Source organism: Anopheles arabiensis, chromosome 2 (genome assembly GCF_016920715.1).
Source record: "Anopheles arabiensis isolate DONGOLA chromosome 2, AaraD3, whole genome shotgun sequence".
Lineage (NCBI taxonomy): Eukaryota > Metazoa > Arthropoda > Insecta > Diptera > Culicidae > Anopheles > Anopheles arabiensis.
In genome coordinates this window covers 65,427,893-65,450,114 of record NC_053517.1, presented here as the reverse complement: position 1 = coordinate 65,450,114, position 22,222 = coordinate 65,427,893, and the positions used below count along the sequence as shown (strand labels likewise).

Below are 22,222 nucleotides of genomic sequence, written 5' to 3'. Positions count from 1 at the left end.
CCATTAATAGACTTTAGCTACATAGTAGAACCAGATGTATTTACAAATTAATCGAATCCATTCCTTGAATCAGGTAACAGACAATTGAACTAATGCGCTGGAAGCTGATCGATTCAAAGTCCTGAGGAAGAACCTTTTCGATTGAACGACTCCATACGACTTTTCGAATGCACTCCATGTGCAAAAAACCGTTGATCATCTTACATCGATCTATTTATTTTTAATTTTACATACATCTTAATTAACTGAAAATCCCAATAATAGCGTACATAAGATTTATATATCTTCTTCATCTATTTGACGTAACGTCCTCGCAGATATGTCCGGCCTATAAAATACGACAGGCTTTCGGAGACTTAACTTATTACCACGCAACGAAGCCGGATTATAGTCAATCCTTAATCCTTGCCACGGGAAGACGGTCCCATTCTATGCTCGAACCCATGTTATTGAGCCGTTCGAGTTGACGACTGTACCACGGGACCGCCCCGGGACATATAGGGTTTTGAGTCATATAATGGAGCAGTTCAATCGGTTAAGAGAATTTTTCCCGGTAGTGAAATCGTGCAAGCAAGAGTTTTGCAAGCATACTGTGAAGCGGCTGTTAGACTTTGCGTGCCAGTGTAAAAAGCTTTTGGAGTTGATTTTTTAAATTGTTTAATTATTTATTTCTCGTTCAATGGATAACAGTGATCCGTGTGAATGTTCTTAAGTCTACTATTAGTTTAAAATAAGCTGCCGGTGATGTTTTTTTTTTAACTATCATTTTTAGTTGTTTCCGTGTGGCATTCAGCTGAACATATGGTAAACTAAATAAATCCTGTCGCGGAGTCATAACTAAACATGATAAATAAGTAAAATTAACGAAAATGATTTGGGGTATTTACAGCGGCACGCACAGTCTGATAGCCGCTCCACAGTATGCTTGCAAAACTCCACAACTCAGTTGCAAACTCCATTATATGATTGCAAACCTCCACCGAATGCTTGCAAGATTCCACTACCGGTTTGAATCATTCTCTTAACTATGACTCTTAACTATGACTCGAAACCCTGTAAGATTGATAAGATTTGTTAAATAAATTCCCGAATAAGCATCGAATTATTTTGCATTGAAAACTGCAGAAATTTTAAAGAGCCGAGTAGAGAGATTCTAGAAACGCAGAATTGCCAGAATTCGGATGGCTGTGAGTAAAAGATGTGTTACACATACGCTATCGTCACATATTCATTCATATTTATTGATGCAATCTCTTCTTTGCATGAAAATAATTCATGTTTCGTGGAAATCGCTTTAAAGTCGCAACCTCCTCCAGCCTGTCTTACTATTACTCTTTTCCTTGTTTAGTTGTGCACTCTTGATCGTCTTGTGAGTCGAGTTGGTAGTACACACGGAATGTTACATGTTCAATCTTACCTAACAAATGCTAATATACTAAAGCAACTTAAAAAAAAATCTCACTTTCGCAGTACAAAGTCAATATAACTACTCGGTTACACAACAGTTTCAGCACGCAGACTTGAAAAGGAAATAAAACCTACTCCCCCCCAAATGGAGATTTAGTGTGGTTGAGCGGGTAAAGCAGTGTGTAAAGTTAAAACACGTAAATCGTTATACTGAATACAAGCACACATACACCGACAATATACCGTTCTTAGTGTAGAGAGATGGATTTGTAAACTAAAAAGTGCGGTTTTGTTACGTTTAAAATCTCAAGTATAAAAATATATCACTGGAATGTCGCTTAGCACCCATTATTGTGTAGCCCTTAATTGTACACCTACATACATACAAGGAGAGCCTGCACAACGCCGGTGGTTACGTTGAGATAAAACTAACTAGTTAAACTAAAGCGTTGAGATAAAATCATTGGATGGAATGTGTGTAGTATATCGTGCTAGACTCTATCACCACTGGGAACAGGTAAAATTAAGAGAGTACGACGTTCGATGGGAGCAAGGGAACTTAATCAATATTGTTGTACAAATACCGTTGAGTCTAGTTGCTAAAATAATTTATCTGTTAGCGGATTTCCTAAGTTGTATGGCATAAAGCAGTAAGGATTACAATAAGTCTTTCGAATGTAGAAGTTTTTCTCCCCCCCCCCCCCTCACCAATTGCTTCAATAATTCACTTCTCTGATGCACTACTAAGCTTGTTTCGTCTGAGATGCAATAATCCCTAAGCTGAGACATTCACATAATTAGGACTGTCTGACGGACAGACCAGTTTATTAACTTAGCTATAATGGCTTATGGATGTCTCAAGCCAAAAATATTGTAATTATGAAGAATGCTTATAGTAAGCGAGAGAGAGAGAGTGAATATCGAGTCGTAGGGTCGTATTCCTGGGAGTAGGATTGGAAAATTTCATAAAATACCGAGAAACTGGTACACTGGTAATGTTTTAGATAAATGTTTTCCACTAAAATTTTGCCACCGTTCAAGCTTGCAAAGTTGCAAATTAAAATCGATGATAAATTAGTACTAAAAATGCAGCTGCATAAATTCATTCAAACACGTTCAAAATCAAATCTAAACAAAATTCACCTACTTTCAGGCACTTTCATTAATCGTGTGTAAACGTACTTTCGTTTCTGTTTTTTTTGCTTTCTTATTTTCAAACCTCAATTTCCTCGCAATAAATCCCGTTTACTGTTTTTTACTGTCTCTGAACCATTCCATTGCTGCAGTAATTTAGCATTCAAAACAACCTAAATATCGTATAAAAAGCACATTGCGCTACAAATTCTTAATGTCTACCCCGGTCCTGCTGCGTGTGATGGGTTCGAGTGCCTTTCCCCTCTAACTGCAATAACAATGAGTATAATCAAGGCAGTGGTCGGATTTTGCTCCCTCGTGTAGATGATGGCAGTTGGCTTCAGTTTATCGATCTGCTGCTTGCAGTAAAGCGTGCGAATATACATAAATAACCCTACCGCACGAGATTCGTTCAGAGTTGCTTTTCAGGCGTTGCTCGTTTTAACTACATTTGGAACATCCACAAATAAGTGAGTAAGTTGTTGTTGATGTTTTTGTGTGTGCTTCTTTTGCATAAAAAAGGACACACGTTCAGGAAACAGGATGTCAGTTCGTTTGCATTGAAAACAAAGCAAAAGCGGTAAGGGAATAGCCTGGTACTTAAAATACAACCACATTCATTGTATATCATATATCGATCTGTATAAATATATACATCCAAAACATGAATGCAGCACCACTCGTTGAGCCATGTGGCTATATTCATGCTATTGTTAGTATAAATATATTACAAAACTTTGTTTCTTGTTCAGTTGTTGCTTCTTGTTTTTTTTTTGTAAGTCCCATTTTTTCACAAATATACATGCAACCGAATGGATCTGCGGCGGGAAGTATCTATTTTAATGTAGAGAGCTTCTCGTAAGAGAACAAGCACGATGATGTACACACGTTGCGCAATTCAATCAAAACAGTGATTTTGCGCTCTTTCACTGCTTCAGGCTTACACCGTTGTTTCATCGTCATCATTGGGTGTACTGTGAAAAGTAAAATAAATTCAATCCATTACTTTATAGTTAAGGATACAGTGCGGATCACACATTTTCAGGTACTAAAATACTACCCTACCTATATGCGATTGTAAAAAATTGTTTAAGATGTTAAAATTAAAACAACACGATCAATTGATATACAGTGAAACCAGGATATTAAAGACTCTGAGAGAAAACTCGATAGAATTTTAACAAGAAATTGAACATTAGAGGTTAAAAGATTAAAAGAGAATAAAATTAAAAACCGATTTCGTTAAATTTATACATTTGTGGTTATAAGTTCCATACATTCCCCTTTTTATTATCTGTGTACGATCATAAACTACTAATTTATTTAATTATTTAATTATTTTGCTACAATAATTCCTTAAACTCTTCAAATGGAAAATAAAGTAAATTTACTTTTTACTACGAGGAATTGAGTAAAGTATTTAGTAGATGTGAAAAAATCTCCAAACTCAATAAGCGATAACTTTATCCACTTTCATGAGATCGCTCTTATCCAGCTTTCACTGTATTTTAGATGAAAAAAAAAACTAGTAATTCAATTAATGTATTGTAAAATAAACGATTCAACACCCAAATGCAATTTACTTCTCATGTCTTCCACTTTTCGTTACTATTGTTACTATATACTGCCATGTTACTAAGATTTTTTGGTTTGTTTCGTTAGGGGGTTTGCATGCTACAGAAATTAATACGATAACAAAAGAATTATATAATAACGTTAAATTAAAACCCATGCCCACTACCCTCACCCTACTTACATACAGGTCGATCGCTGTTGTTCTTCAGATGTGTTATATAATTTCCAGATCCAGCTGTTACGGTTTTACTCTAACATTTTTAGACGGTCCCAACACCAGCTAATCCAATGTACGCACAGTCAATGTTATGAGTAAACAGAAACGGTGTAGCAAAAGTTAGCTCAGTTTATCATTTAAATTACTGAATTATATCAATCATTCAATCGCGACTCTCCATCTGGTTAGTGGGGTTAATTAAGCAGCAGAGAATACTTACTCGTTAGTAGCACCATTCAACTGCCCTATCGATTGCAGTGGTGCCGGAGAAAGCCCTTCCGGGGCTCTCATCAACAGCTGTGGTGGCGAAGGCGACGACGAAGCGATATGCTCCATGTGTCCAATATTTTCCATCCCTCCAGTATGGTGCATTCTCGCTGTACCATTATGCACTAGATGGTCCTCCTCGGCGGTGTAGGGAAAATTGTACGGATTTTTATCAGAGCCTTCCGACATCCTGTCTGATTCGCCCCCGTTGCCTGTTTGGTGGTGCTTGTATTGTTGTCGTTGTTGCTGTTGATAATCGTTCTTGAGTAGCGATTGCACACTCGACTTGAATGACATGCCGTGTATGGCTCCGGGTGGGCTGTACAGATCGTTGGGAGCGGTTAGAGGGTGGCCTGCGTGGTACGGCGACTCTGCGCCACCTGCACTAGTACCATAGCCGAGCGTTCGTGACCGTTCGTAGAGAGATTCTTTCAGTGCGTATGGGTTTTCATGCTGGTACGCACGCATATGATTGATGACCTGCATCGAGCCTGTGTGCCTTGCTTCGGCAATCGGCACTCCTCCACCAGTACTACTACCGTTTACCGACGATGCGTAATGATGGGGAAGAGTGCTGGAAGGATTTACCGATGCTTGCGAGTCGTACCGCTTCGCGTAATCAGCCGGAGGGACATAATTATCCGCATTACCATAGTTGCTGTAATTTCGATCACTGTGGAGGTCCGTGTTTGAGTATCCTATGTTATAGTTTTCCTGAATGTTTTCCAAAATCGATGGTGGCATGTTCATGCGGTTCTGATGCAGATATGACGTTTCCGTGATATCCGGGTTTGGGAGCGAGCCTCCGTTTGTAGGAGATTTATGTGGATGTGCCTCGTTATCGGATGCCGTTTCTTGTGACCATCGACCTGTAGAGATATAATAGTCGAATGAAACATTTGTCTAAATGGATTGTTTTTCATTTCACTTACCATTGCCTGGTGGCATGTAATTGTTAGCATTTTGATTTGGCCATCTTGTAGGCGTTACGTTGGGGAATAGCTGCAAAAATCAAGGGTCGCATTATTAATTTCATAAAGATGAAAATAAAAGCAGTTACTTCTTACCTGTGGACTCTGCACTACGTGCAATTCTGGTGGAGTTGTTGCAACGTGCTCGGTTATGTTCGGTAGGTATGATGTGCTGCACACTCCAGTGCTACGATGCGTACTACTGTTGCGTCCGACGCGAGATTCTTCATCATCGCTCGAGTGGCTTGAGGCAAGCTCTAGACTTCTCCCATCAGTCTCACTGCCAGAGTCGGAATCTCGACGATGTCTTCTGTGACTTCGACGTTCTCCGTCCCGTCCTTGTCCACCATTCTTTATCTTGCGCAGTGCACTCTCCTCGTAATGTCCGCGCATATACGAAGCCACTCCGTCGCTGTTGTAGTTGGAAGTGGACGTTGATGTGTGTCTAAATTGACCATCGCTTCGATAGGGACTAGAGCTTGTTTTAGCCGTGCTGCGAGAAGTGGTGCTCGACGTGCTGATTCCAATGTTTCTTCTTGCCGTATCGTACTGTCCACCAGAGCCACCGGCGAACCCGGGTGTTTTCGGAGATCCTACGTTTTGTGAGCTATTGCTGATGGCGATTGAAGACTCGAGTAGCGGTACTTTGCGCCCCATGCAGCGTAGAAACGCGTTATGCAGGTTTTCACGCACCCGTTTGTTAATAATGCAATATCCAATGATGGAAAAGAGCGAATGCATAATGACCACAGCTGATAGGAGCATATTGAGCAGCTGCGAATTTTCTGACGCAGAAAGCACTGCAAGTACCCACATTATACCCAAGAGCGGTAGCGACACAACTGACAACCAAAGCAGTGTACGTAGATTGCCAAATCCTAACACATGATCCTTGATCGTAAATGCTGCTTTTACCGACAAAAATAGGATGAAAAGATCGAATACCGACACGATTGCGATTGGTCCAACCATCCACCAAATGACCGATTCGTACACCGACAACCAGCAACTGTAGTGCAACGATATGAAACGTTTGTTGGAAATTAGCAAATATTGTAAAAACCGCGTACCAAAAACACATTCTATCTACAATACTTACAACATACTGTTTCCATATTCATGTACACGCACTCCAACAGAAAGGCCTACAAGCAGTGCGGGCGCACCGTAGCCTATCGTATGATAGAAACCCATCGGTCCATGGTTGATGTCACGCATTTCAGTTAACATTCGGTATAGATGCACGCAATCAACTGTCGTCCACGCGAATGCTGCCAGCCACGTGTAATGCAGCGCAATAGCAACCAGTTTGCATGGGAACTAGAAAACAAATGTATTGTTTGTATTAACAATCCAACAATCCACCATGAGCTATTCAGAACAATCCATAAACACTTACCTCATTGTCCAGCAGATCCCTGCGTGCTTGAATGGCTACGAAGAACAGCAACTCCGCAGTGAAGATGCAAAACAATAAATTCTGATGAATACTGTTCGAGTTTGTCTGCAGGCCGCGTAGCAGTGCCAACGACACTATTACCGCAAAAAGGATTGGCAACGAAAGCAGGAACGCTGAGTACGAGGTAATCTGTACCAGTAGCGACGGTTCGGGGATGTCTTCCGGATCGATAATGTCTACTAGTACCGCATACGTTGCCAGCTGGTTGCACGTACAGTTCACCACAATTGTATCATTATGACCGATCATCTCATAGTTTGGTATTTCCGTCTGGCAGCCGATGCGCGTCCAAAGGTTTGCATGCGTATTCCACCGGACGCACTGGGGGTTGGAACGGGAAACAAATCGATTCCGGGGTATGTTTAACCACATCTGCAACTTGATCGCCTGCTTCAGATGTGGCTGACCGAGGGGAACGTAATTCGTGCGGGAAGCTGTATCCATCTCAGCCGACTCGGGAATGCCACCATCGGCCGACACAATACTTCTACGCCGCTTTCGGATTGCTGTTTCTGCTGTACGTTCGATGGAGGATATCTGTTCACTACGTGCTAGAACTACCGTTTCGGGAAGATCATCGTCGTGGAAGAAGTCTTCGCTATTCTCCGCCGTATTTACCATCGGCACTTGTGGTGCATGTTGATCCAGCGTATCTAAACCTTCCTCCCGGTCGCTCATATCGTGAATTGATATTTTAATCTCATTCAACGACAACTTTTCACTGGTTCGTTCCGGTACAGGTTTCGCGGGCGGAGGAGCGATCGTTTCCACCTGATTATTGCCACCCGACTTCTCTAGTCCTCCCGACGATGGGAACGGTTGAGTATAGGAATCTTTGTCCAATTCCGGTGTAACGATAGCGATTGACAGAACGCTACTGGCAATTTGCATTTCTACGCCCCAGCGACGTGTGACGGTTTCGTCGAAATTGGCCGGAAATAGTTCGCCCGCATCCTTGTACTGTGCGTAGGTAAAAATGGCACGATGCTCAGCGATTTGATTGACCACCTCGTTCTTGTCGGGAGCGGTGATGCCCAACATATCCAGCGGAACAAGCACCTTTGTGGAACGATCAAATTTGGACCGATCTTGGATGTAGTTGTTGTACTTCGGAAACGAAATTAACGGTTGCTTCTGTTTTGGCGAGTTTTGCAAAAATGAGCTCGTATCCGGCAAGATGACTGTTTCCGCAGGATGCCCATGAAGGTCCGGATGCCCTTTGGCCTGCTTGAATTGCTGCTGCTTTACCATTTGCGATTCATAGCCGAACAACGACTCGGTAGTTACAATGTCCATTCCGAGCACCATGTTCTTGTGGACTATCTCGAACGGATTTGTGTAAGTGTCGTGTTGTGATCGAGCCAGCACGATCATATACTGATTGAACGCATCCACCAAATCATCCGGTCCACGCCCGGTCAAGTCTTGTACCCTTTTCCATTCGCTCGCGTATCGTCTATCCAGTATCTCTCCGGCGCTTTCCACCAGATTCCGAACGTAGTGCTTGTCTTGGCTGTGGGAAAGGTTCAACCCGTGCTGGTACGCCTCGTAGCGCATTAGCTCGTGCAGCAACCGATCGGTAATTAATAGATCTGCCCCATACAGCTTGCTTTGTACGAACGATTGACCATCGTTCAGTAGGTAGTCGAGCTCGAAATCGTCTTCTCGCCAAAGCGACGCCGATGAACTGCCCATCGTCTTTTCTGAACCAATTGTGTAGAAATCGTTCATTCTACTATCGCGCAATCCATTTCCATCCTTCTCACTAGTCTGGCCACCTACACTGATACAGGCCTGCTGTAGGCTCGCGGCGACTTTTACAGAAATAAACGTGTTCAGCTCCAGACCATCTACCTCTATTTGCGATAGTTGCTTTCGCAGATCTAAAAACGCTTCCGATGTGCAGTTGAACATGTCAGGGGCACCCCATCCACTTTGTACCTGATCGCAGCGTCTAGTACCTTTGCCTCGAGCCGGGGCAGGGCAGTTTTCGACCGCTAGCTCTCCAAACGCTGTCCGAGGCCACCACAAACCAGCTGAGTGTGACTTGGGACAACCGTCGTAGACGACCTCGCACCCGTTTAGGGTGACTTCCGCGTACGGATTGGAGCACGAATCGCATCGCCTGCCGATGACTCCTTCGCGACATTCGCACTGTCCCGAGCTGTTGCAGGATTTGCCATACGATCCCACCGTATAACATTCACAGGGCAAGCAAACCGTATCATTCACCGGTTGATAGTGGTTCTCCCGACAGTAACACTGGCCTGTGCTTTTGTCGCAGTTTGGATGGTACCCTTGTTTAACGTTGCATTTGCACGGTCCACAGCTACGTTCGCCCCACCACCCGGCAGGGCATGGTTGTTGCACGGTGTTCTCACAGTACTCTCCGGAGCTTAAGCTGCTATTGCACTCGCATCGGTAACCCTTGATGTTGACCGTATCCGCCCGACAGATGCCGTTATCGGAACACGGTTTTACTGTGCACACTGGTTTGCACTCACCGCCAACAAATCCATGCAAACACTCACAATACGCTTCATCCCAGTTGCTCACACAAACGGACTCTTCCGGGCAACCCTCCGGACATTTTGCATTGGAAGCACATCCGTCAAGCACGTTCTCACGCACTGTTGGGCGCTTCAAAACGGATTGTACTCCGCCGACACGCACATCTTGAATGCATCCTTCAAAGTTTTCCGATGGCCCTCCGTAGTGCTGCCCGATCGTGCCTTCCAATCCACCGATCACAATTCTACCGACGTACAGACCCTGAATCTTTTGTGTCACGGGTAGCACGCCGCTTCGCTGACCGTAGTCTACCGTGAGCGAGACCTCGGTGCCCATCCATTTAATTTCCACCCGATGCCAGCGCCCATCGGCCAGATCCGCACCAGCCAGTTGCAACGGCTCACCGTTGTACAGGTATTGCAGGATGCCATCTCGCAGCGAAACAACGGCGGAGCTGTTCTGCCCTACTTGTATCTCCATCACGAACGAATCGCGTTTACGGGTCCGCAGTGAAAATGCAGTCAGCCAGGGCAGTTGAATCGGACGCAGCAAAGGATTGAAGCTTAATATGCCATCGCCATGAAAGCGCCACGGTAACGCAACGGACTCCTGGCATGCGTTACCAGTGAAACCGTCCGGACAGTCGCACTCCCACCCTTCTCCCCAGCCTTCACGACAGGTGCCACCATTGAAGCAAGGCTCCGAAGCACATGATGCTGCCTTCTGCGGACAGCCAGCCACAGTACCGTTGTCGGCAATGTACGCCCCCAGATCCACATACCGCTGATCGATGTACAGGTCCGAGATGCAACCGACAAAGCTGTGCGAGCGTATCTGAAAGTAGGCTGGAATTTTCGGCAACCCGCCGATCTGCAGAGGGCCAGTTAGGTCGAAAAATCGATGGCACGGTTCCACAAGCGAAGCACATCTTCGGTCCAGCACGAGAGTCGTTTGATTCGCACAATTCCACCGCTCGCCAAGGCCTGCCAGTGCCGTAGCAGTGTCACAGTTGTCCAGTGAAAGCAACACGGTGCGGTTGAAGTACTTCACCTCCACTGTGTGCCAATTGCCATCCGACACCTTGCGCTGCTGGTTAACCGTCACTGTTTCCACCTTGTCGCCTAGCGAGAAGGAAAATACCACTTTTCCGTTGATGATTTCGAGAGCAATGAAATCATGCTGCTCGTTATAGCGACCATTGTACAGCAGGAGCCCACTGTCGCGTACGGTCGCAAACTTCAGCCGTATATTGAACCGGTGCCGTTGCCTCATCCCTGGGAACGTGAGGAACGAATTTCTCGTAAACGATCGCGACATCAGCTCGCACGTTTTCGTGTACGGTGGCCAATGTCCGCCTTGCCCGCTGGTAAGACAACTATAACCATCGCCACAAACCTCTGATATGCACGGTTTCAAGCCGGCTATCGACGTTTCACAATTAACCCCAGTGTATTGCTCGGTACAGACGCACGAGTATCCTCCTTCTCTGCGCATACAACTTCCGCCATTCTGGCAAGGATCCGAGTAGCACAGGTCGACCTCCGTATCGCACAAATAGTGTTCCCTACTGCCGGTGAATCCTTCCGGACATTTGCAGGCAAACGTGTTGACGGGATGGATCGGACGAAACAGAACCGTGTCGCTGTGTATGAACCCAGACGCATTGCCAAACTTCAACACAGACAGACATTGTTCGTAGTTTAGGCATGGCTCCCGTACGCACAGATTATCATCAAACGGTAGCACACGCACCGTCGCCAGCCGTGCCAGTATGGCTCGGTTTAGGTAAATCCGTTCCTGTAGATACTGTGAACTGTAGTACTCTTCGAACGCCACATCCGGTCTGCGTGCAGAGAAGCTAACGTTCAGTATCTTTCCGCTTACGTCGATGTCCTCTTGTATTGAAAACAAAAAGATGTTCTCCTTGGGACACGGTATAATTGCAGCCAGCCCATCGAGGAAGAAGCTTAGCAGCGGCGATAAAAATGCTTCCTCCGTCATCTCGTCCAGTCGTACCGTTACCGAGTTGAACAACATGTCCTCCGTTATCAGGCGCACAATCAATTGCATGATTGCTTTTGCCTCATTGATTCCGTCCGTTACCGATACCTCCATGGTTGCAAATTTCGGTACATTCGTGTTGAGTTGCGGACTCAATGTTAACCCACCGGTGGAGCTGTTCAATCTTAGCAGGTTTGCATTATTTCCCGAAAGGATTCGGTACGTCAACTTGTCCGTTACGTCTGCATCGAACGCTGGAATACGCCCAATAACTCCACTCGGAAAACAGTCCCGGAAGTTGTTGAAAATCACTTGAAAGTCGCGTAATACGGGAGCATTGTCATTGACATCCGTCACCAGAATCTCTACATAAACGTCGTTCCGAAGCGGTGGACTAGCTGCTCGTATGATTAGCTCGAACCGTTTGCGTGGCGATTCATAATCCAGCTCCGTCATTGTTAGTAGCTGCGCTCGATCCGAACCTGGTCGTGTAACGAGCGAAAACGAGTTCGAATCATCTCCTCCAATAATCGAATAGTGTACGATCGCGTTCACACCTTCGTCGGGATCGTGGGCGTAAATCTCCCCGACCACGGAACCCACTGGACTGTTTTCCGGCACATACAGCGTCAGCTTATCGGATGCAAATGTCGGCGGAGAATCATTCACATCGTCCAGCCGGATCTGCACTTCAACGCTACTGCTCATTGTGGGCGTACCTTTGTCACTAGCGATGGCAGTCAGGTGGTACACCGGAATGCTTTCACGATCGAGCCCTTTATTGGTGCGTATCACGCCCGAGATGGGATCTACCACAAATGAACCTTCGTCCATGTCCTTCTGACCGAGCGCATACTTTACGCGCCCATTAAGCCCCATATCCAGATCGGTAGCTGCAATCTGTACCACCGACGTTCCGATTAATGCGTCCTCGGGAATCGTCGCTTGATACAACGGAACTTTAAACACCGGCGCATTATCGTTCACGTCCGTCACGCTGATTTCGACATCCGTTGTATCGCTCAGGGACGGGTTGCCCCCGTCCTTTGCCGTTACGGTCAAAAGGTATCCGCTCGTACTCTCCCGATCCAGTTTAGCGTTCGTTATGATTGCGCCCGTTTGTGCGTTAATGGTGAACGGTTCGTTCGCTCCGAGTCCATTCACTGACTCATCGTTCAGTAGGTATGTTATTTGTGCGTTGATACCTACATCACTATCAGATGCAGACACTACCAGCACGGTTGTACCGATGGGTGCATCCTCAAAAACGGAAGCACTGTAGGGGGCGTTCTCGAAAACGGGAGCAAAATTGTTAGCATCCGTGATGTTTATATTCACTATCGCAGTATCCGTCCGCTGGCCACTGTCGGTGGCAGTGATGGTAAGCGCAAATCTTCGCTCTTGCTTATAATCCAACGGCTGTGCAATGGTTATCAGTCCCCGACCGTTTTGCGACGTTATTGCAAACCGACCGCGCGTATTGCCGGCCGTGATTTCATAATGCAACCGTGAATCTTCGTCAGGATCGGTGGCAGTCACTGTCGTTACCGGTGTACCTGGCGGTTGATCCTCCGCCAACATCGCTTCGTAGTACTTGGGGCTAAATGTCGGATCGTTATCATTCACGTCCTGGATCGTCACTATCACTGACGTGCTGGCCGATTTCGGAGGGATTCCACCATCGACCGCAACCACCTGAAAGCTGTACCGGCTTTGCTCTTCGCGATCCAGCGCCTTGGTCGTGTGAATCCAGCCAGTGCGTGGATCTACAGCTAGTGGCATCCCATCGTCGCGGTTCTGTATACTGTACGTTATCTCCGAATTCGCTCCTTCGTCGGAATCGTATGCCTGCACGCGTACGATGTTATAGCCCACGGGTACACTCTCAAGCACCGCCTCTTGGAACTGGGAGGTATAAAAACGTGGTGCATTGTCGTTCGCATCAAGTACGTTCACCAGTAGCTGTGTTGTGTTTGAGCGTGAAGGACTTCCTCCGTCTTGAGCACGAATCACCAGCCGATAGCTCCTGACATTTTCGTAGTCCAACGGTTTCACCAGAGACACATCACCACTCATCGAGTCAATGGAAAACTGTGATTGCGTATTTCCACCGATTATGGCATAGCTGTACAGAATGAAGCGTGCGCATGGAACATGAAAAGAAAAGTACATGAAAGTAATTAGCTGCGTCTGACTGAGGACACTTGGCTAGTGGCTGACATCAGCAATAGAATTGATTAGCAAGCAAACGAGAGACTTGAGAGGGAATTGGTTTTCGATGATTGAAATGGAATCGTTATTGCAAAATTTAACTTTTCTGTTATGCCAGTTTTATAGGCAATATCTTTTAAAAAGAATTAGAAAAATGATTAGTTTTAAAAAAAGGTTTAAGTTAATTTATACATGAAAATACAAAATATTGAAAGTAACTTATAACTGATGACAATATTAAATATACAATATTAAACAGATTTTTTAGCCTAATTGAAGAATATACTCACCGAATTGCAGCATTATTTCCCTGATCCGCATCCGACGCTTGTATATGGGCAATCACATTATTTTCGTTTGCCCACTGATCTTCACGCACCTGCACCGTGTACGTTCGCTCACTAAACTGCGGATAGTTGTCGTTGTCGTCTAAAATTTTCACCAAAACCGTCGTGGTGGCCGATTTGCGTTCCGATTGTGGCGTTGCCATATCGGTTGCAGTTACCATAATCGTGTACATTCCCGACACTTCGCGATCTAATGCACTTCTTGTCGATATTGTACCACTGCGCGCATCAATGCGGAACTTTTGTGAACTGCCGTTATTATCGCCCTCCACTGGATTGCCCTCGTTGCTACCGTTGGCCGCTGTCCCCGATTGTTCCTGGTTCTCGCCGAGGATACTTGTGATGGCATACTCGATGTCAGCATTTTTGCCTATATCCTGATCCGTCGCGCGTATTGTAATGACGGTTGAGCCAACGCTCACTCCCTCGCGCACTGTAGCATGGAATTGTTCTGCCTCGAACGTTGGTGTATGATCGTTGCAGTCGAGCACATTAACCTGCAGCGTGGTGGTGCCGGAACGAGGAGGAAAACTGTCATCCGTTGCTATCACCCGAAAGTAGTGTACGTCCATTAGCTCACGGTCGAGGGTGGAGGAGGTTGTCACCACACCAGTGCGCGAGTCAACCTTGAACATTGCCTGGGATCGTGAGTCCAGCAACGAAACGAGTGAATACACCACTGGCGAGTCTTCCGGATCACGCGCGCGCACCGTAATGACATTTGCGCCGGGCGGTTGCTCCTCCAGTACCGAGGCCACGTACAATGCCTGCTCGAAATAGGGACTTTGATTTCTCAACTCTCGTCGCACGCGCTTTGCTATATCGGTATCATTTAGCTCCTGGTGGTGGTATACGATCTTTAGGCGATGATCGGCATCTATGATATCCTTCCGATCGCATCGCACATTGTACGTTATAATCACCTTCCATAGAGTTTCCGGTATGCACAGATCTCCAGTAGCGATCAAATCGCCTGTGCGAGTCTCAATCTCAAATCGCTCATCGTTCACATCTAGGTAACGAACCGTACAGTGATGTAGTACCGTTTTCGGCAAAAATGCACCAATCGAGTTAATATACTGTGACTTCTTTAGGCAAATGTGCTTCCACTTGTCAGTGGTGTGAATGGCATACGATGCGTACGTTTCGGAGATCCACTGCTTGGCGTCGGCAATTTTGCGATGTATTCGATCGGCCGGTAGATCCCTTATTTCACGGCGCTTTCGCGTGATTATGCCGTGTCGATATTCATTCTCAAGCACGGTATCGAACAGGATGTCACCTTCGCGAAAGGTCGTGTAGTTAGTGACACTCGTAGCCGCCAACCACGGATATTCGGAACGATAGTAATGGAACCGATCGCCCAAGTACTCGCCGTACATGCGTTGCTCGTACTCTTCAGCATCATCGTCTTCCCGCACTGGCAGCGGAGTATCCTTCGCGGTTGCTAAGCGATACACTGCTTCTCGTCTGTGTCGCTGGTGATGATGATATCCGGTATCATCCTCCTCAAAGAGCTTACGAAAACTAGCCGCAACCGCTTCGTCCTCGTCGGAGCAATTGCGCCCAACGATGAATATCCTTATCGGTAAACTGTAATAGTCTATACTACGCAGTCTGTTCGAGGTAGAATCGACGTAAAACGTAAATAGTGTAGGATAGTAGATGCCATCACATTTGAGCTTTCGCTTCAAGCTCACTTGCCCATTGTCCGGATCCACCCGGAGCAGATGGTGCACGTAGTGGGCAGATTTATGGGCATTGATTTTGTACTGCCGTTCCGATCCAAGTTTGTAAACGGAAGAGTTAAACAGTATCTTCCCTGGTTCGTCGTCTTCACTTGCTATTATCATATATCCATTGCAGGTGCTACAAAGCAACAGAAGCTGCAAAAGCACCGCTATCAGAGCAAGCCTTGCCGCCAGAGTGCACCGTGGCACGTTCATGGCGAATTGTTTCCGGCACTACCGTTTGTTGTTCCGCGTATCCAGCCTAAGTTTTGTTCACTAGCGTTCTACACTGCCGGACATGGTAGACGATCTGTGGAGAAAAGAGAATCCCACACAATCGGTCAACAAATGCACGCCACTAACACCAACCGAAAGAATCCGCTATACCGAACTAATAATTAACAACAACCACTAGCACAGCGCACACCCTACGGAAACTTTTTCCAACCCTATGGTAACGAACGAAACGTAGCCTTACGCACGAACCGTACACAACGCACGGCGATTGGTCGCGTATTAAATGCACCCCTAGCAGTAAAGCGCTTTTCTTCTCCGTACGCCCCGAAAACAGGATGAATCATCAACGCAAGCGGCGGCGTTTTCCCTAACATGCCGCTGACCCGAGGGAAATATCGATTTTCCCCCATTTCTTGTGTACGGCAGACAGCCGACAAGGATATACAGAGAATTCGCTCTCCCGGTGCCGTTACGTTCCGAGAAATCGGTAAGAACGTTAGACAAGCAATACACGCAGGGCTCTCGCTCACCCCATTGGCGAGTGTAAATTATACATACAGAAGAAGGTGGTACACAGTTTGCCTGTTCTTTGGTTTATCAAGGGCTTGATATACATATAATACGCCAATCCATCGTTCGCTTGCGAAATGCAGAAACATTTCCCCACATAGCGTGCAAGCATTACGGGTTGGGGGGCTTTCGGGGCAGCGTACACGCGAAGTTTGCTTTTAAATAAAGTAATCTCACAGAGAAACGACATTTTTGCACATGTGAACTCTGAACTAGGGGAACGGTATCCCTCCAAACAAAAAACTACACACATCGGTATTTTTAACGCAAGATTTAAGGTGCTTTTAAAAATATTATTACTACAAAAATGGAGCAACCGAGTAAGTTTTTGTCTTAAGAGCAGTACTTTCGCAAGGAATAGTTAATGTTTTACTGTTTATAGAAGATTTCTTAATTTGTTTATAGAACAAGCCCATAACAAGCCTTTAACAAAACGACAAGCAGCATGACAGCACTATTTCACAGCCGCGTTCGATTCCGGTTTTCAATAAAATGCATTTAAGTATCATAAAACAGGGTTTAAATAACTCACACCCCGTCTACACGCATTCCACAATTCGGTAGCAAACAAACCAATTTGAGCCCATCTTCATTATCATAGCATTTCCTGTGCCAAGACCAACCGCCCTACATTTTCCCGCTACTCTCCAGCGAGCGCTGAAAAATGCTTATCTCAAACAGGTTATCCACGATCCAGCCGCACAGCATCTTTCACCCTAGGCATGCTGCGAAAGGAAAATATGCTTGCGTAAGCAAAATCACGCGAGAACTTCGCGCTTCGGGTTGCGGAGAGCAGAAAGCAGCTTCACGAGCCTACAGCATCATGCCAGCGCGCTCGCGTATGTTGGCTACAGCATACGCAGCACCGTACGCTTGATCTCCTCGTGCAGCACCTCCTAATGCCAGCCAGCCAGCCAGCCAGACATACACACACGGCAAACTCAATCTAGCGGTAAACTGTCAATGACCGTCGCCACTTCTTTCTTTAACCACTTTTTGTTGGGGTCGTCTTGAGCAACACATACGCGGGGGGATGTCTTGCGGATCTGGCTTAACACTATCTCCAGAGAAGCATGTGTGCGAGGGTTTGTATGTGTGTGTGCCAATCTCACTGCACAAATAAGGGTGGCGGTGGGGGGGGGGATGTGTGCATGGTCCATCAAGAGATGTGGCGTTTCTACCCCGTCCTGCTTTCGGGAATTCATTCATTGAATATCGTTCTCCACAATTCGCTCACTACGGCGTAGGTTCACACGGTTGAGTGTTTAATGGAGGCTCCAGGCGCACGTTGATCTTGAACAATTATTTAAATCTTTCCATCCCTTTTCAATGAATTCTCACAAAATACACTTCCAAAGAACACACCTTTAAATAAAAAAAACATACACACACTATACAACTTAAAGGATACACCGCACCGACAAGTGCAATTTCATGAACCACTGTACGCAGGAAACACACGCATTCTTATGTTTTCTCTCGCCCCTTTTCTTTGCCACCTTTATTGCACATACTCCAGTTTCGTTTTGTATCGCTCTTCTCGTTGGCTTTCAAATAAAGGTAACACAAACACCGGGAGTCACGCACACCACCACACACCCATACACACCAAGGAACGCTACCTTCGCAAACAAATCTCTCCCTCTCCTTTTTTTTCGGGAAACAGGTTCAAACACTGCACACTGCATGAACGGAATACTGAATTTACTGCCCAAAAACTTACTTTTCCGAAGCAACCCTTTATCACTGGTTCTTCTTAAACCTTTCGCGCACACTTTACAACTTGATTTGAGAGTTAAAAGTTAGGATTTCATTTATTTTACTCCATTTAAATGCTACTCTACGACGACCGCCCTCCTGCTCGCCTGCACTGTGCTCGAACTATGCTGAACTGCTCGAATTTCGTGCAGCCTGCTAGGCACATGAATCGCGCACGTGGATATATTGGTTGACATATCGCGTAAATGGAATTGGCTTTGCGTAGAATTATGTTGATAAAATTTAATTTATGTTAATGCAGAGCATAAGATAGCTGAAAAAAGTGGAATCCCTTTTGCGTAATTTTTTGCTGAACGTGAAACAGAACATTGCCTCTTTTCAGTGTTTGATTTTTAATATTTTTTTTTCGTTGGTATTCTGTATTCCTCATATCCGTGTGGTCCATTATAATATTTATGTTTTTAAATTTCATGGGACATTAAGAAAAAATCGTGCCAATACGAATACAAAAATTCCATATTGGTCAAGCAATCACAGTTCCACCAGTGAGCTAGTAGAGTAACGCGTTACTTAAAGGGGTCTAGTAGTATGTTCTTCGCATATTACGCGTCCCACGTTACACCATAAGAGAGTGACGAATACGCGTCGTAGCGGATCAAATTCATATTTTCTCCATCACTATCACTAACCTGATTTTTTCGTTATGAAAGTTTAATGCATAAGTTGCGCAAAACAAAACAAAAGAAAATGTTAAAGCTCTCTCTCTCTCTCTCTCTCTCTCTCTCTCTCTTTTTCTCTCTTTCTTTCTTTCCCTCTCTCCCTCTCTCTCTTTTTCTTTCTCTCCCTCTCTCTCTCTCTCTCTCTCTCTCTCTCTCTCTCTCTCGTATTTCCCTGAATAAAACGATGGAAGATATCCACCCTTGTGTTCGTTACGTTAGTTATGGATCATCCCTTACAATTAAACGCGTTTGTTACAACTTCGATAATTCGTTTTAAAACGATAATGTCTACGTGTTTCATCTGAAATGAAGCTATTGGCATTGTACAAAGTGGTTCGCATTTAACAGCATTTCATTCCTTTCTTTCAATTTATGATTCTAGCATTCACACAACTTATTTGTAGCCATTTCGATTCGCAAGTGATTGTTTATTGCAACATGAAGTAAACGGCAACTAAACATTTCCTACTAGCAAACTCCCAACACACACGAGAGGGTATTCTCATTGAAGAAGGTTCCTTCTGGGCATTGTAGATGCGTTGCGACCAGCTCCGCGTTACAGCTGTAGTAGTACCGACAGTGGGCAGGATCAGCAAACAACCCCGGGCGTACGCATTCGTAAGGAACTATCGTACCGGGTGGCATGTTGGACCAGTCACGCTGCACACACTGTCCTTCGACGAACATTTGATTGGCCGGGCAGCGGTATAACCGTGGGCGCAGTAGACGATTTCCTTGTACCGTTTCCGCTGCACAGATGTAGTAGATGTTGTTATTTCCCGGCCAGGCCGCCATTTGTCCCACGAAGCTGCAGTTGAATTGTGGCGTTAGGCAGACGGTATCGTTCAGCGGTAGGGAGCAATCCCCACTTGCTGGTGAAAAGGCCGCCCCTCCACAGTCCATATTAATCGCAACTGGATTGTTGCCGTTCAGGAAGCACATGTGGTACTGCCGACAATTGAACGGATCCGGAAACACGCCGGGCGTGTTACACTCAAAGCCACCTCCCCCGGTCGGATTGCACGACCCAATGCTGGTAGAGCATCCTCCCTCGAACTCGTTACAGTACAGGCCCTCGTCCGCATTGCAGGCTTCGACCAGAGACGGTTCCCACACCGAGCCTATCTTAACGCAAACGGCCACCGTGTTGCAGTTGGCGCAAATTATACCGGGCGCTTGGCGGTCGGCACATGATGAAGTTTGAAATTGTGTCACCGACACTACATGGCTTCCACCGGTGGCACTAACCAAATACTAAAATTATAAGTTGAGAATGAAGAATTATTTGAAGAATTAAATCAAGCAAACACTAAATTATGGGTTCAATTTCAGCAATAAATTAGTCGTATACTACAACGTATACACACCAAATTACTACTGCAATTCATGCTGTATTCACTTGATTCACTTCTTATTAACGATGTCCACAAAAAAAACTTTTTCTGTCGGTGTTTTATACCAGTTACCCTTTCTTGGAAATGGTTTTGATTACCGATAGTGTTTAGTGCATATAATGTTGCTGATGTAAGATTGCATCACGACTTTGGTACAATAGACGGCAAAGTTTGTATCCCGATCCTACATGTTAGACGTACCACTACAAATAAAGCCAATCGCACCGGCAGAGTTAACATTTTACAATGTTGTAACCCTTTTTACACAAAATACCAACTGCCCAAATGTAACCGCTACAGGGCAACAACAGCTGCAAGTGATAGGACACGTGGGCGAAAGTACTGGAACGAGTATGGAACTAAAAATGAAAGTATATCGCCAATAAGTTTTTCTTTTATACTGCATCATTTCTATCTCCTCGAGTGAAACAGATAAAAAAACAGCCTGATAAAATCATGTACTGCTCCGCCTGGAAGCAATGTTTCTGATGCAGAGGGAATTCTTTAACGGTTCGTACTTTATCACACTCGCACGATCACGCAACCAGACTAGCAAGAGGAACACCAAAAAGGTTACCATTATCAGTACATTTTGTACCTTTGTTACAATCAGTTCACGGGTTCAGCTTGGAATGGAAAAATAATGTAATGTATTGGAAGATTTTTAGGAAAGACCGTAAAATGGGGGATTTTTGCTTTCCAATTGCTCAATGTTGATTTTGTGCCTGTGCCTTAATGTCATAAACCTGTACTCCACCAGTCTATTTGCTTTTTTAGTTCTATCATTTTGAGTTTGGTGTGGTGGGTGATCTAAAGAGTTGCCATTTCTCTTTGACCATTTCCATGCCCTCCAAACAGGAACCTAGAAACGTTGTGGGTCATGTTTCCGGTCCCGGTTTCAGCATTTGTAATGGAAAAGAAAGCAAAACAAACACGCAATTGTTGGAGTTGTGTCCCAGTTAATCATTGTTTCCACACATTATCTCAGCTTGTTAACATTTCTCGTAAAATGTGTTATCTTTTGCTAATTTTATTTACAAATTTTACTTACCTGCTCCTCAAAAATTAGGCTTTGGTGTGATCTATTCAGATTCTTGAGGCTTATTAGAACATAATATAATACAGTATAAATTATCAAAACAATGTGTATTGTAAATAAAAAAAAACCCATTATTAAGTTGAAGGAAAATCAAGCTTTATCTCTTAAATGTAGGACTTTTTATTTATCCTCTTCTGCTTTTTTTTTGTTTGCTTCACTAACGGCTAAATTTGTGCCAGCAAAGATATTGAACAAACGAAAACTAAAAACATAATTCAAATGTTTAATAAAAACCGCAAAACGAATGATCCTGGTTGCGAAATTAACACATTTGCACGCGCACGCTAGAGGGCCGTTGTTGAAAACATTCGGTTCACATGTACGCAACTGAAATGTAATTTTGATTATACTCTTTTTCTTTTTTCCTCTCCAATTGCATGCCCACTCCCCCACAATTACACACTCAATCGATTCAAAGCATTTCTCTTTACGATAAGCAGCCATGTATGCAGTAACGCTAGAAGTTATAATAAATATGTTCTGGCCGATGTATTTTTACGGGATGCTTTTGTTCACTCCGATCAGTTTGTAAATAATATCTAAGCATCGAAATACGTTTCGCTTTTTCTCGTGGCATTATTGGTGTCCCCCACACACGTACACACACAGCTGCATACAAGTTTTAATAGGAAAAAAATAAGCACAAGGAACGTG

General features: G+C 44.9%; 2 protein-coding genes across 5 annotated transcripts; both read right to left on the bottom strand.

Moving 5' to 3' along the window:
- Positions 1–1,215: 1,215 nt before the first annotated feature.
- Positions 1,216–18,511, bottom strand: LOC120908532 (protocadherin-like wing polarity protein stan). 3 transcript variants are annotated; one of them, XR_005741148.1, is made up of 9 exons: positions 18,361–18,511; positions 14,044–16,140; positions 6,971–13,667; positions 6,671–6,891; positions 5,668–6,580; positions 5,533–5,602; positions 4,554–5,469; positions 4,298–4,396; positions 1,216–3,515 (listed from the first exon to the last, which is right to left on the bottom strand). XR_005741148.1 is itself a non-coding variant. In XM_040319646.1 (8 exons), the coding sequence occupies exons 2-8, from the start codon at positions 16,044–16,046 to the stop codon at positions 3,482–3,484; spliced, it is 10,854 nt and encodes a 3,617-aa protein (XP_040175580.1). In that variant the 5' UTR covers positions 16,047–16,140; positions 18,361–18,511; the 3' UTR covers positions 1,216–3,481. The 3 variants fall into 3 exon arrangements, 1 of the variants encoding a protein (XP_040175580.1); XR_005741149.1 differs by lacking the exon at positions 18,361–18,511 and adding an exon at positions 18,003–18,310; XM_040319646.1 differs by lacking the exon at positions 4,298–4,396.
- A 958-nt stretch (positions 18,512–19,469) lies between these two features.
- LOC120900206 lies at positions 19,470–20,859 on the bottom strand. Of its 2 annotated transcripts, none has more exons than XM_040306902.1 (2): positions 20,671–20,859; positions 19,470–20,329 (listed from the first exon to the last, which is right to left on the bottom strand). In XM_040306902.1, exons 1-2 carry the CDS (start codon positions 20,707–20,709, stop codon positions 19,544–19,546), a joined length of 825 nt encoding a protein of 274 aa, XP_040162836.1. In that variant the 5' UTR covers positions 20,710–20,859; the 3' UTR covers positions 19,470–19,543. The 2 variants fall into 2 exon arrangements, with proteins under 2 accessions (XP_040162836.1, XP_040162845.1); XM_040306911.1 differs by lacking the exon at positions 20,671–20,859 and adding an exon at positions 20,443–20,658.
- Positions 20,860–22,222: the final 1,363 nt, after the last annotated feature.

What these genes read in the sequence shown, in the direction of transcription:
- LOC120900206 (XM_040306902.1), bottom strand. Translation starts at nt 20,709, where the DNA reads ATGTTAACTCTGCCGGTGCGATTGGCTTTATTTGTAGTG. An exon ending in GATTGGCTTTATTTGTAGTG is followed by an intron (nt 20,330 to 20,670) that starts GTACGTCTAACA and finishes TTATAATTTTAG; the next exon opens with TATTTGGTTAGTGCCACCGG.
- LOC120908532 (XM_040319646.1), bottom strand. Translation starts at nt 16,046, where the DNA reads ATGAACGTGCCACGGTGCACTCTGGCGGCAAGGCTTGCTCTGATAGCG. An exon ending in GGAAATAATGCTGCAATTCG is followed by an intron (nt 13,668 to 14,043) that starts GTGAGTATATTC and finishes CATTCTGTACAG; the next exon opens with CTATGCCATAATCGGTGGAA. An exon ending in ACGTAGTGCAGAGTCCACAG is followed by an intron (nt 5,603 to 5,667) that starts GTAAGAAGTAAC and finishes TGATTTTTGCAG; the next exon opens with CTATTCCCCAACGTAACGCC.